Source organism: Mchenga conophoros, linkage group LG17, assembly GCF_057382185.1.
Source record: "Mchenga conophoros isolate Kocher_MC1m ecotype Shallow Benthic linkage group LG17, M_conophoros_male_GT1.1, whole genome shotgun sequence".
Classification (NCBI taxonomy): Eukaryota; Metazoa; Chordata; class Actinopteri; order Cichliformes; family Cichlidae; genus Mchenga; species Mchenga conophoros.
In genome coordinates this window covers 5,371,696-5,387,739 of record NC_140542.1, presented here as the reverse complement: position 1 = coordinate 5,387,739, position 16,044 = coordinate 5,371,696, and the positions used below count along the sequence as shown (strand labels likewise).

General features: G+C 38.7%; 1 protein-coding gene across 1 annotated transcript in view; it reads right to left on the bottom strand.

The window, feature by feature from the left end:
• Positions 1–4,754: 4,754 nt before the first annotated feature.
• ntf3 (neurotrophin 3) overlaps positions 4,755–16,044 on the bottom strand; it is a 38,700-nt gene continuing 27,410 nt past the window's right edge. The window contains exon 2 of the mRNA XM_085252194.1: positions 4,755–5,832. Within this exon, the coding sequence (XP_085108320.1) occupies positions 4,969–5,832 (864 nt within the window). The 3' untranslated portion in view covers positions 4,755–4,968. The remainder of the gene's footprint in view (positions 5,833–16,044) is intronic.

Genomic DNA, 16,044 nt, shown 5'->3' with positions numbered 1-16,044 from the left:
TCCATGCTAAAATATACCAAGTTTTCTTTTTGTATTTTTAATATATTCAGCTAAAAAAATAGAACAAATATGTTTTTAACATCTCTAGTAACAGCATCTTTGTTACTAGAGATGCCCAAAGATACCATTTAAATTGCTTTTTTGTTAAGTTGTCTTTTTTTTATCTATACACAACACTGGTTCATCCCTTGAGTGTGGTAATGATAAAAATAAAGACTAGACAGAAAATGAGTGAAAAAGACAGTCAAAGTGTCCAAATAAAAATGATCAAAAACCTGGAGGACTAATACTCAACAGCACTTTAAAAAAGTACACAAAATTCTTGCGCTTTGGAAGCAAAATACAACACAGTACTGTATTTGTGTTAAGAGTACGGTGGGTTTAAGCAACCACACGCTTTGTTTTGATGGGGTGAAATAATGATATAGGAAGTAAATTTTCTCAATACTCTAATCTCATTACCCTTTCTTTTCCTTTACATAAAGCCCACTGCACACCCAGTGTCACCAGAAGTAAACAGTCACACCACCAGTGCTGGAGTTGGCTGCAGAAAACATCTGATAATGACTCACACAGTTTCAATTTATAACACCAGAAGCCCTTTAGAATCAAATAAAGTTGAGCTGAATGAATGATATTCAGTTGAATTTCTGTGCCTTTTGGGCAAAAATCAAGGTCAGTCAAGGTAATTGATAGTAGTGTTTCTTATGTTATCTGTGACTTTTAAAACCTACCAGTACATTTTCCAAGTCATTTATTTCAAATTGACCACATTATGTATAATTAGTTCAAGTAATGATATTAGCCTGTCAATTATTTTTGATGAATGTTCAGCATCAGTACAAGCTCAGTATCACCTATCAATACTTGGAACAAATATCAAATGAAGGAAAAGTTTTGTAGTTTCAGTGTGAAATTCGAAGGGCAGCATTAGTGGGTATTATGTGTATCATAATCCGTCATTTGCCAGTTATGAGAATAGTGACAGCAAGTGCAATATTAATCCACTAATATAATATATATATTTATTTCAGTTAACTTTAGAGAACACCAGAACTTGTGGGCTCCTGTCTCTCTTTTATCATTTCTTCATCATGTTTATAGTGCTGGTCTTCATGTCTTGCTGTTTGGTTGTCTTTTGACTGTTTCCTGTTTTATTTTGATATCTGTTTTTCTCAAGTTACTTTTTTTGGTTTTTATTTCCTGTCTTTGTCTTCACACCTAGTTGATTTTCTGCCCTGCTCTCTTTTGGAGTTTTGGAATACGCTGTGCACTATATATGCAGCATTATCAGTTACCACCCTTTTTGTTTTGTTATACGGAGTCTGCTTAATCATTTTATTCATCACAACATTAAAAGAAATGTTGCTTATCGTCTTTGTGTTTCTTTCTTTCTGCTTGTGGGCATGTTTTTGTATCTCTTACATTTTTGTACCACTCATTTCTCTTTCCTTACCATTAAAGTGCAATTGCATCTTCAGCAAAAGGCTCTTACACTTTAATTATGTTTCAAACATCAGATTGTAATATTACATGTCCCACAGAAAAACCTTTAAAAACAAAATGTATGCAGCATCTAGTTTTTAGCCTAGCATCAACAGCTGTGACCCTTTAGCTGTTGGATTGCTTCATTACAGAATTGTTTACTCTAGAAAATGAGTCCAAGCCACAGGTAATGTACAGGATGGGCCATTTATATGGATACACCATAATAACATGGGAATGGTTGGTGATATTAAAGTCCTGTTTTTGGCACATTAGTATATGTGAGGAGGCAAACTCCTCTAGATGGGTGGTGACCATGGTGGCATTTAGAAGTCGGCCATCTTGGATTCAACTTTTGTTTTTTCAATAGGAAGAGGGCCATGTGACACATCAAACTTATTGGTAATGTCACAAGAAAAACAATGGTGTGCTTGGTTTCAACGTAACATAATAAATAGCCCACCCTGTACTCTCACAGCGTATGCTTCTTGAGGTGGAATCTCTTTCTTATCATCTGAATCATTATGATTTCACACAACATACTTTTAGCTTTAGTATACACGTTCCTGTCTGCAGTGACCGCACAAGAATTTGATAATGACTGAGTCACATTTTTGACAATCACGTTGCCTCCGGTCTGTTTCTGTAGCGTTGCTTGATTTGATTTTTTCATGCCCTTGTTTTGGTGCCATTCTGTCTGTACTGATCTCCTGTTTATTATTTTCAGCATCAAGGCTGCAGATTGTTTGTATCAACTGTTCCTATAATTACCCTATGTTTAGTCTAAGGAAATAATGACTTAAAATATCTTGATCTTAAGTTTTTGCCCCTTAATACAGCCTCTGCAATGACTGTTTTTCCAGCCTCTGAATACTATAGATGATATCATATGGTGATAAGTATCAGATAATTTTATCCTGCATTTGTCATATCATTACGATTTCATCCATTGTGACACTTAAGTTGATTCTTTAGATATTTGGACCTGCATCTTTTTTTGTTTCAGTTCTTTAACAAATAATTTTGACTACCTTATAAATTTTGTTCTGCAATTTGAGTAAAACGGCTTAAAGTAAACAGATACATTTTTTTAAACTTTTAATGTCCATATTGTTAAAATCTGAACATTGACCCCACCAGATGAAGCTTTGATACCTTTGTTCTCTCTCTCTGCTGCAAAGGAAATGTAAAACATGTCATTAGTGAAAGCAATAACCATTTATTAAACCTTTACTAAACCCCTTTCTTTCCCCCTCTCTCGACATTAGTCTGTCTTGTGTGCACTGATTTGTGTCTAATTACACAAAATGCATATTTTTCAGTTTGGAGGGATTGGTCAGTCATTTTGCAGTTTAGATACACAGACACGAAAATTTGTGTCATACATGTCAAATCATTTTAACATATCCTTTGTATCATTTTTAATCAAATGCTTAAAAAACAACAACAACAACAACAACAACAAAACGTTTAGGCATTACCAATAACTTGGTTAGAATCTGGCATTAAAAATAAATTAGTTGAGGTTAGTTAGGTTAGAACTAAAAAAAAAAAAAAGATCTGTTTTTGGATAAAATAATTGTTTTTTTGTTCTTTTTCATACAATTTAATTTAAATTTATATATTAAAAATGCTGATCGTTTTGAAATTCGAGTCATTTCAAGTTACTGTAGTAGAGTAAAATATCCATTGAACTGGAAAATTTGCAAACTAGCTCTGATATAAAGACAAGGATAGTAAAAATCTATAGGCTTGCTTTTATTAAGACAATACAAAAGCTAACCATACATGTGTTTTAGGTTCCAGTTTGTGACACTCAATAGCTAACTTAAGACAATCATCCTTAAAGTGTGTCCTAAAAATATGTTGTAATTTTTCTTTTATAAAAAGGCTGAATAATTGTCTGTAACAGTGGTTCACCATAGTTTCAGCTGTACTCAACAATGTTACTCAATGTAACAATCTGATAAAGATCCAGGGGAGCCGTAACTGGTTTGGCGACATTTCCTTTTACTGGAATCAATCCATTGTTGGTTTTGTCGTTGTAACAAAACATTTTTTTAAAATGTGAAAAATACAAATGCTCTATCTTCAATCATTAGTGAATAAACATAACAGTCTGTTTAGTCTGAACTTCAGTTTTCTGACTCTCATGTAATTGTAAAAGATGACAAAATAAAGACTTTTGCCACGTTTTATTTCTTTTCTGGCTTCTCTTCTTAAGAGGGTGTTCTTCCTCCCCACAATCACCAAACTCATAGAGTTTCTCTTAATATTGCAGGGTTATGTTATGAGATGATTGGCATTATAAGGTGAACTGAATAACTATAACACTGAATCTTTTTATTTTTATCAAATTTTAGAGACATTACATATAATGCATAAATGCTAATAAATAAACTCAATTTCCCCCCTAAATTGAAGTAATTAAGGAAATGTTTATTTGGATAATTATAGACTCTTGTTAGCTCTGTGGGTTTACAACTAACAGTTTGGAATTGGCTGCATTTGTTGTAAAGAGGTAAATAATGGTATAAGTCAGAAAAACTGGAAGCGTTTCATATTAGCATTTAAATAATGAAAATGTTCCAACTTTAAGAAATATACATTTTTATTAAAAGGAAGAAACAAAAACAGCTCAAGATACCAGTTGAGATTAAAAATTGGTGAACAAAGCCAAGGTGGTCTGTGAATCTTGAATCTCCAGTCACTGCCAGCAGGTTCCACAAGAAGTTTTTTTTATTGGTCAAAATTGTCTCCCATATGAAAGAATGGGCTTGCTGTGCATTACATCATAAAAGTAGTGTCAATTGTGAATGCAGTGTACATGTCTATGATCACAAATGTCAAATCGGTCAGAATTTGGGCTCCATATTGGTCAGTAGGTCCCTGCTGTTCTGTCATTTTTTTAGGTTCACTCACCAAACCATTTGCAGCAAATGCTGTCTGTGAGTTACCACGTCCTATTGCTCAGCTCTGGAGCCACACTGGTCAAGGCACACATAAAGTCTTACTGTGAAGCACCTTTGCAGCCCATCTCAGTATTACAGTCTCTGAATGAGTTCCTAGATTGTTTTGTTCCTTTTTATAAACATTTTATCCTTTTGAAGAAGACTTATTTCAATAAATAACACAAATATAGTCATAGATCATATATAGATAGATAAACATGTATAAACTACATGCATTTTTTATAATTTAAATAATTTATATATACAGTTCTCTCTCACACACTTATTGCCTCCCTCCCCACACCCCCACCCATCCCCTTAAGTGAGTTCCTCAGTGCTGCACCAGCGTTTGGATTTAGAGCAGCACATTAATGTTGAAATATCATTTAAATGGACCTAAGATTCTTCGGTAGAAGCATCACTTTATAGCAGATTTTTGCTGGTCACCGGCATGACACATAATCCTGTGATGGGAAGCACTGTGAGCAGGAAATAAAATCCTATACAGGAAGTAGAATTCCCAACAAGTCTCTTACGTCCTGCGACGTTTCTTTGACAATGCACAGACACAGGAAGTGTTTATGCGTATCCACCTCCAGCTCACTTGATCTTGAAACTGTGTCAGTGCTCGAACATACGACTGCGCCGTCTTGCACTGTGAGTTCCAGTTCTTGTCGTCAATGCCCCTGCAGCCATCCTTGACAGGCTTGGAGGTCCGACAGTGTGTCTCATAAAAGAACTGTCTGATGTCTTTTGTGGCACTGGTTTTAAACTTGGCCAGAACAGTCACGCGCTGTCCCTTGATGTCGTATGCTAACGTTTTATTCATCACCCAGTCGCTCACACTGTCACAAACAGAATATTCCCCCCGGTAGCTCTTGTGCTCAGTGTGACGCTTCTTTCGTGTCTTGTTTCCTGCTGCCCCTAAGACCGGTACACTGCTCACAAAATTATCAGAAAGGTACAATGGCGGTGGCTGCAGTGGAGGCCGGTCGCTCAGTAGCACTCGCGGTGAGTTATAGCGCTTGTGTTGCCTAAGGATGTCCAAGTTCAACAGCATCACCGGCTGATCCATCAGAAAATCATCACTGTGACGCGTTTCTAGCCACTCCTCTGCATCTCCTTTGTCCTCCAAAGGAAAGTTTTCAATCTTGACGGGAGGCAGAGTGTCCCGCGGCTCAGTGTCTCTGCTTTTCCCCTGCTCGCTCTCGTTCCCTCTGGTCTTCCCCCTTGTTAGGTCAGCCTGAAGTAGCTGGATTATGAGAGAGTTTAAAGGGTCTGGACTTGGCTGCTGCTGCTGTTGACTGCTACCCATGTTGGTTGCCTGAATACCATAGAGGTACACGAGGACCATCACATACAGCAGGATGGACATCACTAGATTCACCTGTAAGATCTGCAATGACAGAAAAAGAAGAAGAAGATTCTATAAATGAAAGTTCTGTCCTCCTAAAACTCAGGACTTGATTGATTTGAAGTTTTATTCCTTTTCAGAGTGAAAAGATAGTCAAACAGAAATATATCCCACATAGCAAAATTGGTGTGGCCCGGATCTGGCCCACACAATGTGCTTACACATGGCCCACATACCGCAAAGAATGATGGCCCTTTGGTGGCCCAGATCTGGTTTGCCAGAGGTGGCCCACACATGGGCCAGCACAAAGCCAGTTGCAGACACACTGTTGGCCCTGCGCTGGCCCAGAACAGTTTCAGCTCTGGCCCCAGATGTCAGCCTAATGTGTACCTTAAACAAGCCATGTAATAACAACATAATAGTGCAAAAGTAACATGACAAAACTCTGTTCAGACAGTGAATCTCACATAGCACTTTTCTACTCTAGCAGATTACTCAAAGTGCTCTATACAGCATGCCACATTCACCCAATCACACACTTTCTTTAAACTGAGTGCTTCCTAACAACATTCATACAGAGTGGAGGAGCCAGGTATCAAACCACTAACATAAATAACATAAATATTGCCATCATTGCCAGACCTGGCCCACATCTGGTTGACATACACCCTGCCATGACACCAGTCAGTCAGAAGTGCCAGCTTGATGCCGGATCCAGGCCAGACCTGTTTTCTATGAGCCTGGGCCGCATAAATCAAACCACAATCGGGACAGATGTGGCATGTCATCACATAAACAGTGCCACCTACGCCAGACCTGGCCCATCTGGATGACATACCACTTACCATGCCAGAAGTCAGCCAACAGTGTCAGCTTGACACCAGATCCGGGCCAGACTTGTCTGCTATAAGGGTTATCACTAATGTTTACCTGCGTTTAAAACTTGGGTTAGAAATCATAATAAAAGCTTTTCTACAAAGCTTGTCAAGTTATACCCTACAGCTAACGACAACCTCTTTCCTATTTATACAGAGCCAGTTTTGCCATGATGCCTTTTGAAAACCAATTCACACTTTGACAGGTTTAAGACCTTAATAGTAACACTAGCAAATTGACTGGTTCTTATATAATGCTTTTCTACTCGAGCACTCACGGTGCTTTCTACGATGTCTCATTAACCCATGCACTTTTTTCCAAATCTGAGTTCTGCTTTTTAAAATTCACATTATCGTGAACACATTGGCAATAACTAAGGTTTCAGTATGTTGTCCAAGGATACTTTGGCATGTAGATTGGAGCAGTCAAGGATTGAAGCACTGACCTTCTTAACAGATGACCTGCTCTACCTCATGAACCTCAGCCATTAAGAGAAGGACAAAATCTTTAAAAACCACCGCTGGGGGCTATTCCTAGCTCCAAATGGGCAGGGGTTATAAAAGTCTCCATGGACAACATGCACCAAGGGAAAGGGTGCGTAGTTTTCTTTGGGGGAATGTTAGGACTTCAGACTAATGTTAACTAGTTAAAAATGTTTCTGAAAACTTGAACATTTCAACAGTGTAAATAACAGCCAGTGTGCATGTATGTACGTGTCTCTAACTGAGCACATTACGGGAAATAACACGCCGCAGCATGTATAACATGTTTTTTTAGAAGTCCCATAATTGTCCTTTGACATAAAAAATGCCTGTAACATTCATTTGCATAATAAAAACCTCACTCCCATACATGCATTCATGGTTGTGTCCCCAAAAAGTGTCTTTGTCCTTTATAAACACATTAAACTAATGATAACGATCATGTAAAGAAAACATGAAACTATCAGTTGCTTTGCAGAAATGTAGAATAAAATTTAGTTTAGATGTTATTTGGTGGAGAGGCAGTTTTGTAATTGGATGGTTAACATTTTACCAGGAGAAAACACGCTGCTGCTTATTAAACAGTCTTGCATCACTGTCATATACTAACGAGCGATGACTAATTACAGAGATCCTTAAGGTCAAATTGTTTAGCATTATACTTAATTATGGGTTAGGCCTATGTGACAGAGGGCTTGGCTGTAAGAAACAAGTGAACTTAGTCATGATGTTGCCTTTCATTGTCAAATTATAAAAAGACAGAACTCTGTTTTCTGTCATCTCTTGGAGTCTTTCTTTATTAACTACGACTGTGGACTATATATTTTGAAAATTCGTGTGTAAATTTATGCATTTGCACCAAAAGCAGATTTTTCATCACCACATGACTTTCTCTACAAACAAAGCTGAAAGACCCTTACACGTATTAATAAAGTTCCTCATATGAACAGCGCTCTACTACAGCCACAGTCGTTAGCAGTTGGGCAAAATTTAAGCTAACACGTTTCAGCTTTTCATTTCCCCAGCTCTGCTTTGTAAAGTCATGGATCCATCAAACTTAAAAACAACAACAACAACAAAAAACTTTTAAAGAGAGAATTTAAAATTTAACATTTTCCGAAAAGTCATATTTTGGAATGACCATAAATACCAAAGTTGTGTGTAGTGAGTGGCTGAAGAAAGAGCAATTAAACTAACTTGCTGCATGCTCATCAGCTACAGTGTGATTGTGAGAATGCGATTAATATCTTTAAGATTAAGCAAAACTTTGAAGGACATGTCTAGATATTTCTTTATATATGCAAGTGCTGCCGAAAGGACACAAGCATGTTCACTAAGCCATCAGCTAATATTGCAATGTCTTAGAGGGAGAGGAGAAGAGGAAAAGGAAAGAATAGAGAGTAATTAGCTGACAGGTGGACCCAAACAAAAAGAGTTGACATGTTCCCATCAGCAATATTTTGCCCAGTTCATGTAGCTGTTGGAAGGTGGGGAGGAAGACGCACAGCAATGTCACCTTGTAATCACTGGCTCAGAAAAGACAAGCACGTGGACTGACACACACATTTCTTTGTTCTTACTACATCGCAGTTGTTTGCAGGCCCATTCAAAAGTATCACTGCAATGCTGCTGCAAACTCACACACAGATGACAGTCATGTGGGGACAAAGATGATCATATTTGCTTTTAACAGCAAACACTTTTTATTAGAGCTTCATCACAATATTCCTGTGTCCCCGGAACATATCTGAAATGCTCCTTAATGAATTAAGTAGAGTCTTTATTCAAAGAAACCTTTAGCTCTTGCACAGCCTTGAGCTATGGCTCCAAAATAGAACATGTATATTTCTAAGAAGCTGTTCAGCCTTTTCCCATCAGTCTCCCACTTCTTAATGCTGTAGCAAACTGAAACAGCTAAAACGACTATCATTACAAGAAGATTATTATTTCCACCTGTAGTAATTTATGTTAGTGGTATGGCTCTGTTTACAGCAGCATGAAAAGGAGAAGCTGGGGGTGATGTGGGTTGTATGGTGGCTTGCAGATCCAGAGCTTGCAAAGACCCCCCCCCCCCACCCCCCCCCCCACCCCCCCTCCCACCATTTAATAACACATCTGGATACTCTATACAGTAATATTTGCTGGCGTCCTTTTTTTTTTTTTTTTAAATGAAACTGTTTATACAAGTCAAAACCTCAGCAATTTGGTATTTGACATCACTTCCTTAAGATGCCATTCACTTAACCTTTGAGTTTTTCTTCCACTTTTCATTAGACCAAAACTCTGTGTGACTGGCCTGTAAACACTTGTGCATAAAAAAAATAAAAATGAACGTGAGAAATTAATCTTACCCCTGCTCTCATAATGACTACCATAAAAGCCCTGACTCTAGTAAATGAGGCTGCTTTAATGAGGTGCTGTCAGTGAGTGACCACTTTTTCAGCTGCTGGACTGATATGGAGACTGTGTGTCTGCTCTGTGCTCCTCTACAGGGAGTGCAGAATTGTTAGGCAAGTTGTATTTTTGAGGAATAATTTTATTATTGAACAGCAACCATGTTCTCAATGAACCCAAAAAACTCATTAATATCAAAGCTGAATGTTTTTGGAAGTAGTTTTTAGTTTGTTTTTAGTTTTAGCTATTTTAGGGGGATATCTGTGTGTGCAGGTGACTATTACTGTGCATAATTATTAGGCAACTTAACAAAAAACAAATATATACCCATTTCAATTATTTATTTTTACCAGTGAAACCAATATAACATCTCCACATTCACAAATATACATTTCTGACATTCAAAAACAAAACAAAAACAAATCAGTGACCAATATAGCCACCTTTCTTTGCAAGGACACTCAAAAGCCTGCCATCCATGGATTCTGTCAGTGTTTTGGTCTGTTCACCATCAACATTGCGTGCAGCAGCAACCACAGCCTCCCAGACACTGTTCAGAGAGGTGTACTGTTTTCCCTCCTTGTAAATCTCACATTTGATGATGGACCACAGGTTCTCAATGGGGTTCAGATCAGGTGAACAAGGAGGCCATGTCATTAGTTTTTCTTCTTTTATACCCTTTCTTGCCAGCCATGCTGTGGAGTACTTGGACGCGTGTGATGGAGCATTGTCCTGCATGAAAATCATGTTTTTCTTGAAGGATGCAGACTTCTTCCTGTACCACTGCTTGAAGAAGGTGTCTTCCAGAAACTGGCAGTAGGACTGGGAGTTGAGCTTGACTCCATCCTCAACCCGAAAAGGCCCCACAAGCTCATCTTTGATAATACCAGCCCAAACCAGTACTCCACCTCCACCTTGCTGGCGTCTGAGTCGGACTGGAGCTCTCTGCCCTTTACCAATCCAGCTACGGGCCCATCCATCTGGCCCATCAAGACTCACTCTCATTTCATCAGTCCATAAAACCTTAGAAAAACCAGTCTTGAGATATTTCTTGGCCCAGTCTTGACGTTTCAGCTTGTGTGTCTTGGAACACAATGGAAGTGTTTTGGGGGAAACAGTAACATACCGGACAAGCTGCAGACGTGACAAGCTAACACTAAACAGTATTATATGACGCATTTGAATTTTCAGGGTCACTGTACTTTCACGTCCTCGTATAGATTACCGAAAACATTGGTGCCTGTCTGTTTTCACAGAGGACAGGAAATTGATATATGTTGGCATGTGACATAGGACCGATGTAGTGACCGGAATGATGAGCGAGTTAAGGAGTGTATGAAAAACTCAAATAGGCCATCAATTTTGGTTACTAGTTTAGAATAGCCTACGTGTGACGTGATGACGAATTGTCCCATAGAGTTTTGAGAACGGGTTAATATGCCAATTTCCACTCAGTTTTCCTTTATTGTATCAAAGCACTACTGCTCATATATTGCAGTTTGACCAAACTGAAGGTTTTCTTGTGAATTAAATTTTTTGCCCGAGTTGCTAAGAAGGTGAGAACCCAGGGATGCAATCATTCAGCTGGCGGGCATAATCGCCAAACTATTGACTCACTGTGAGCTGGTTACCACTAAGTTACTGCACTGTGACATGCTCTAAATTATTAACGAAGCATGTTAGGACAAGAAGAAATAGCTAAGCCCTCGGGGAAGTTTCTGAGGAACCCTCACATTCATCTACATGTCACCAGAGCTTCTGTGTCACTGTGACAAAGCCATCGCTCATTACCAGTCTGTTTTAGGGTGAGATTATCATGAGGATCTTTTTGTAAACTTGCAGTTTTTCTTAGCCCAACCTTCACCCCTTAAACAAGAATCGCTTCTACGTAGCATGTTTACAAGAAATTCTCCGCGTGCCTTTGAGCACTGTACTTCACACTCAAATGGATAATTGCTCAACAAAAATACATTTTTCATGTGACATTCAGATGGTACTGTGCCCTGAATATAGTCAGAGAACTGGTTAAAGCAGGAATGCAGGATTTTGGGGCCTTGTTGCCCTGCACAACCACAAAAACCCCATGTGATTCACATTAATTTAAAATGAATATTGGCTAAATGTTCTGTTGTCTGTGAACCAGGCCACTTATCCTAAATAAGTATTCTAGGATAATGCTTGAGCCAAAAATCAGTCTCAGTGATAAATGGAACCATAAAATAAATTAATGTGTTTTTAAAAATCTGCTTTAGACACAAACAAAATGGAAAAACAGGATATTGCTTTTGGTGCTGGATTATTTTGTTTAAAAGTTCATGATCAAAATATATTATAAAAGGCATTAAACTTCGGTTTGCAGACAGGTTCAGAATCCAACAAACATGATACAGCTGGCTTTATTTCGATTGGTTCCTCTTTCTAAAGATGGACAAAGGAAGTGCTCATAGTTGTTAGGCCAGTCTGTGCAGTAGTTCTTTCCAAATGTCCTTTTAAAGCTTTTATAATCACAGTATGCCAAATCAGCAGGGTCTGAATTGAGGCAGGATAAACTCATGAGGCCAATGTCACAGTTACTGAACGGATGTTGATCAAGTACGGTTTAAAATCTGAGTTTGTTCTGAGTAAATTAACAAATGATTATCAGCTTGTTTTGTATTTAGTTGTCATAACCTCTAGGCTGCGAAGTAAGAAAGGGTGTAACAAATGAGAAGAAATGAAACAAAACACCATTGAGGCTTGTGTTGAAGTACACAGTAGACGTCTAACAGCTCGAGAATTGTTTAGTCATCATGGAGATTTGTGATTTTATACGCAGTACATACAGTATCCCTATACAGTGGGGCAAAAAAGTATTTAGTCAGCCACCGATTGTGCAAGTTCCCCCACTTAAAATGATGACAGAGGTCAGTAATTTGCACCAGAGGTACACTTCAACTGTGAGAGACAGAATGTGAAAAAAAAAAATCCATGAATCCACATGGTAGGATTTGTAAAGAATTTATTCGTAAATCAGGGTGGAAAATAAGTATTTGGTCACCTCAAACAAGGAAAATCTCTGGCTCTCACAGACCTGTAACGTCTTCTGTAAGAAGCTTTTCTGTCCCCCACGCGTTACCTGTATGAATGGCACCTGTTTGAACTCATCATCTGTATAAAAGACACCTGTCCACAGCCTCAAACAGTCAGACTCCAAACTCCGCCATGGCCAAGACCAAAGAGCTTTCGAAGGACACCAGGAAAAGTATTGTAGACCTGCACCAGACTGGGAAGAGTGAATCTACAATAGGCAAGCAGCTTGGTGTGAAAAAATCAACTGTGGGAGCAATCATCAGAAAATGGAAGACATACAAGACCACTGATAATCTCCCTCGATCTGGGGCTCCACGCAAGATCTCATCCCGTGGGGTCAAAATGATCATGAGAACGGTGAGCAAAGATCCCAGAACCACACGGGGGGACCTGGTGAATGACCTGCAGAGAGCTGGGACCAAAGTAACAAAGGTCACCATCAGTAACACACTACAACGGCAGGGAATCAAATCCCGCAGTGCCAGACGTGTTCCGCTGCTGAAGCCAGTGCATGTCCAGGCCCGTCTGAAGTTTGCCAGAGAGCACATGGATGATACAGCAGAGGATTGGGAGAATGTCATGTGGTCAGATGAAACCAAAGTAGAACTTTTTGGTATAAACTCAACTCGTCGTGTTTGGAGGAAGAAGAATACTGAGTTGCATCCCAAGAACACCATACCTACTGTGAAGCATGGGGGTGGAAACATCATGCTATGGGGCTGTTTTTCTGCCAAGGGGACAGGACGACTGATCCGTGTTAAGGACAGAATGAATGGGGCCATGTATCGTGAGATTTTGAGCCAAAACCTCCTTCCATCAGTGAGAACTTTGAAGATGAAACGAGGCTGGGTCTTCCAACATGACAATGATCCAAAACACACCGCCCGGGCAACAAAGGAGTGGCTCCGTAAGAAGCATTTGAAAGTCCTGGAGTGGCCTAGCCAGTCTCCAGACCTCAACTCCATAGAAAATCTGTGGCGGGAGTTGAAAGTCCGTGTTGCTCGGCGACAGCCCCAAAACATCACTGCTCTCGAGAAGATCTGCATGGAGGAATGGGCCAAAATACCAGCTACTGTGTGTGCAAACCTGGTAAAGACCTATAGTAAATGTTTGACCTCTGTTATTGCCAACAAAGGTTATGTTACAAAGTATTGAGTTGTATTTTTGTTATTGACCAAATACTTATTTTCCACCCTGATTTACGAATAAATTCTTTACAAATCCTACCATGTGGATTCATGGATTTTTTTTTCACATTCTGTCTCTCACAGTTGAAGTGTACCTCTGGTGCAAATTACTGACCTCTGTCATCATTTTAGGTGGGGGAACTTGCACAATTGGTGGCTGACTAAATACTTTTTTGCCCCACTGTATGCAAAAGTAGCTAGCAGACCTGACATTAACAGCAGACATGTGTAATTCAAGGTTAAAAATGAACACCACAGACAAAAAGACAACACACCAGAGAAAGTTCGCTGGTCTATAGAAGGTAAGATCTTAGATTTAAGGATTCTTACAGAAGGAATTCAAAACATTTTCTATAGACATTGTTGGAGAAATAGTATATGTTGGACACCCTGTGAAGAACTTCGGCCTATATTTCAGCCTGTTTTATTGCTGTCTCACCCTTTTATTTACACAGCTCATGACCATAACTGAGTGCCTGAGCAGTAAATTGTTAGATTAGCCTTAAGATCCCCTATTATACTACAGTCCCTCTTAACAGAAATGACGCCAATTTATCCACCTAAACAGGCTGGATAAAGGGGCATCATTTCAGATGCTACATCAGTTCAAGCAAATCTTGAACTCTTTCACCTGAAGAAGCAACTTACCCTTTGCATTCAGAGCGGCTCGCTCTCGTGTGAGCCAAGTACATCATCAGCATACTGCAGAATACCACTGCTTTATTCCACAAGCTTTTTATTCTGCTTCTTGCGGTCATTGACACGTAAGTCAAAGTTTTGACAGGTAAGAGCTTGATGAAGACAAATCTACAAATGTGAGCTTTAACGTCCTTTAAAGAAAAATGGGGTGGGGTTGTGGGTTTAAAGTATGTGAAATGACAAGAGATTTTTTTTAAAAGATTTATTGATTTTGGAGAAAGCCAAAAAATGTGAGTAGTTTTTTGTGTGTATCAGATAGAATGATTTATTATTCTTCCCTGACTGCCAAGTAGATATGCAATTGATAGTGAGTTCTCTATAGGTTCTCTGTCGTATGAGGTATTAGTGTGAGTATTAGTTGCCCTCACACATACAGTATTGTACAAAAGTCAGCCACCCTTCTACTGAGAGCATTTCTGATGAGGCTTTAGTGATAGACAAGCTGAAGAGTCACATGTTCTGTGTCAGGTCGGTCCTGAATCTTTTCCTATTTCTTAAGGATGCGACTTTCAGATTCTGGTCATTTGGTGCCATTTTCCCGAAAAGCTTAAGGACAGACTGCATACCATGCTGAGACATGTACTGTGTTCTTTGGGAGCAGCTTTTATGGTGCAAAACATTATTTTATATCTGTATAACTGTATAACAAAATAAAGTTGAACTTTTTCAATGAAATTAGAATATTTTGGGACTCTTGCCCTTGTATTGCAGTGGCTATGTAGGTTGCTGGTTTGATTCTAGCCAGAGAAACAAATTCCCTGGGGTTGCATCAGGAAGGGTTTCTGATGTGAAATAAAACAGGCGGTGCTACTTTGCAACAAATGAGCTGTTAAAAGTAGCTTTTAGAGCGACTGTAAGTTTAGCACCGGGATTGTGTGATTGATGTCGCTTCCTACCATGTTGTATGAGGTTTCTGTTTGCTATCTAAATACCTATGTCTTCTCTCTTTATAGCAGTGATAGAAGAATGTAATGACCTGTTACACACACAGAAATCACAAGACATCACTTATATCACAAGACTTATACAAACAAATAATTCAGAAACTTTTCAAGAAAAAAACCTTAACAATTATACAAGACGTCTGTAGGGACTTCATGTCCAAATCTAGAGAAAATTAGAAAATTAGATTTATCTGAATAAATCTGAGTAGGTGGATTTTAACCACTTCATGGTTAAAGGAGACCTTAGCGCAAGTGGAAAACATCCTTGGATTATAAAAACAAAATAAATTAATCATAAAAGGATTTAGTACATTGTGACAAAAAGAAATATGCTGCTTAGCTTGGCAATATTAAAAAGAGTAAGCATTCAAGGAAGAAAACAGCGGCAGGTGATCACAGAACTGTTTCTATGGTAAGGAAAAGGTTTTTTTTAGCAAACATAGCCAAGTGACAAACACTCACTTTAGTAAGGAATTTTAGACGAGCAAGAAATATCGTGAATGATCTATACCTAATGTAAAAGTTTTGGCACTTTAAGCCCATAGATTGATGTGTCTTAAATATCTAAGCTAATCATTCCCGTAGAAAACACAGTGAGTGAAA